General features: G+C 41.2%; 1 protein-coding gene across 2 annotated transcripts; it reads right to left on the reverse strand.

Moving 5' to 3' along the window:
* Positions 1–216: 216 nt before the first annotated feature.
* LOC117590907 (gamma-glutamylcyclotransferase-like) lies at positions 217–1,212 on the reverse strand. 2 transcript variants are annotated; one of them, XM_034283937.1, is made up of 2 exons: positions 697–1,212; positions 217–646 (listed from the first exon to the last, which is right to left on the reverse strand). In XM_034283937.1, exons 1-2 carry the CDS (start codon positions 1,082–1,084, stop codon positions 600–602), a joined length of 435 nt encoding a protein of 144 aa, XP_034139828.1. In that variant the 5' UTR covers positions 1,085–1,212; the 3' UTR covers positions 217–599. The 2 variants fall into 2 exon arrangements, with proteins under 2 accessions (XP_034139828.1, XP_034139829.1); XM_034283938.1 differs by having other exon boundaries at positions 705–1,205.
* Positions 1,213–1,964: the final 752 nt, after the last annotated feature.

Below are 1,964 nucleotides of genomic sequence, written 5' to 3' on the forward strand. Positions count from 1 at the left end.
GAGTGGCTAACCAGAGTTTTTAAAAGTTTTTTTGGGGTTTTTGTGTCTTAGTTTTACTACATTTTTAATCATACAATAATTGGAATTGCATTTTCCATTCAACACATTTTCAAAATATCTTTATTTCGCACAAGGTACATATACTACATATGTACACACATATTATATATTTTTAATTTTTAAATGCATAGGTAGAAAAGAAACGCAGTCTACGTTGCTCCTAACCGACCGATTGACGCTATGCATAATCGAATTGAAATCAGAAACAGAGAATAGATGCGATAAGTCCTGAGATCTCTATGATCTACCATTCCCATTCACCCCATGGGTGGGGGGGGGGGAGGTATTATGATAGGCAAACATCCTGCAAGGATCTCCTCCAGATTGCTGACCACCCTGCCATTATGTTTAAGAGTGCGTAAGCGAGTGACATACTCTTCGGGTATCGAGTTCACCATGGCCCCCTTGATCAGGCACGCAAATAGGTCTTTGATGGCTGCCGTTCCGGAGGCACTTGATCGGGAGACATGTCGTACAGAATTGTCTCCGGCAGGTGGGTTTTGGTCATCATAAAGGCACGAGCCGCGATGTGAGTCTCCTCATTCTGGAGCTTTACGGCTTTTACTCATAGGTGCCCAGATGAACGCTGCAGAGGTAAAGATTTTAAATCACCACTTTCCCCGCTGATCGACTTACATATGTACTTGTCAATATCAGCCATATTGCTCAGATCGATCTCCCAGAGAGCGCCCCATGTGTGTTCGCCCGGCTTGTGCACAATTGTTGCACTAGCTCCCCTCCAGCGTGGACTCTCATGGGCAAAGTCTAAGCGATAGTCGGACAGGAGGACTGCACCGATTCTCTGGGCAGTGGGATTTTGTATGTGTATCCTCTGTGCCAGCATATTACTTCCGAATCCAAAGTAGAAGAACTTGTTGCCATGAACCTCTGGCAGCGCCTCCATGCTGTCATTTCCCGAGATATTCCTGCGGATGCTACTGGTGGGGCCTACCTTGCAGCCGTTCGATATGCGTACTGAGCTCAGCAGTAACACTACTGGTTTCGTCAATCGTTTTATGTTCATTGAAATATGTAGTTTCGATAGCGTTTCTATGTGCCTGCCTGCTTGGTGGCCCAATGGTTGCTATGCTCCCCGTAGTTTAAAGTAGTTTGTGAGCATTTTCTATGATTTGGTTGCCTACTTTTTATTTCGATTGTGCTTTAGATTGTGTCTCAATACGATTAAAGTAATCTTTAATTCGCCTGCTAAGCAGGCATCTAATCCCATTTAAATAAATCTAAGGACATTTTAATACCTGATAATCTAGTTCTTTTATCTGTTTCACCTCACGTACATACAATATGTATGCACATGTACATAAATCATGATCTATGTATGTATGTATATTATGTTATATGAAATTCCCCAGAAACCTACATAATGTAAACCTAAACCAAGCTTTAAGGATGCTTTGTGGCAGATTTTTTTTATAATCTTATGGTGAGATCTCGATCTCTTTGCACTTTGAGAATTTGTACCTACATAATTCTCAGAAATTTTGAAGTCCCACCGTCAAAGCAAGCAAATTAAAATCTTTGTAAATATGAGAGTAAAGACTGCTAACAGAAAGGAGGCTTATGCCAGGACTAAGAGTATTTAGACATTTTTTGGCAATGAGGATCTCTTTCTCTCTCGCTCCTTACGTGTCACAGGTAGAGTTCCCTCCTTCAGTAAATGATGGATTTATTAGCTAAAAGCGTGGTCCAGCTTAAACCATAATTTTGCGGTTTATGCGTGAAAAAAAACCAGCTCAGAGTGTTGCCAAAATAAATATGTACATTGTATGTACAGGTACTGGTACAGTCGTCAGAGGTTATAGAGTTTTACGGCTCGAGTGCGGGCTAGTATTTTCCCTTATTATTTGAAATTTTTTATGGCCACTTTGTCAGCGTCATAAATTCGT

This window comes from Drosophila guanche, unplaced genomic scaffold, assembly GCF_900245975.1.
Source record: "Drosophila guanche unplaced genomic scaffold, DGUA_6, whole genome shotgun sequence".
NCBI lineage: Eukaryota > Metazoa > Arthropoda > Insecta > Diptera > Drosophilidae > Drosophila > Drosophila guanche.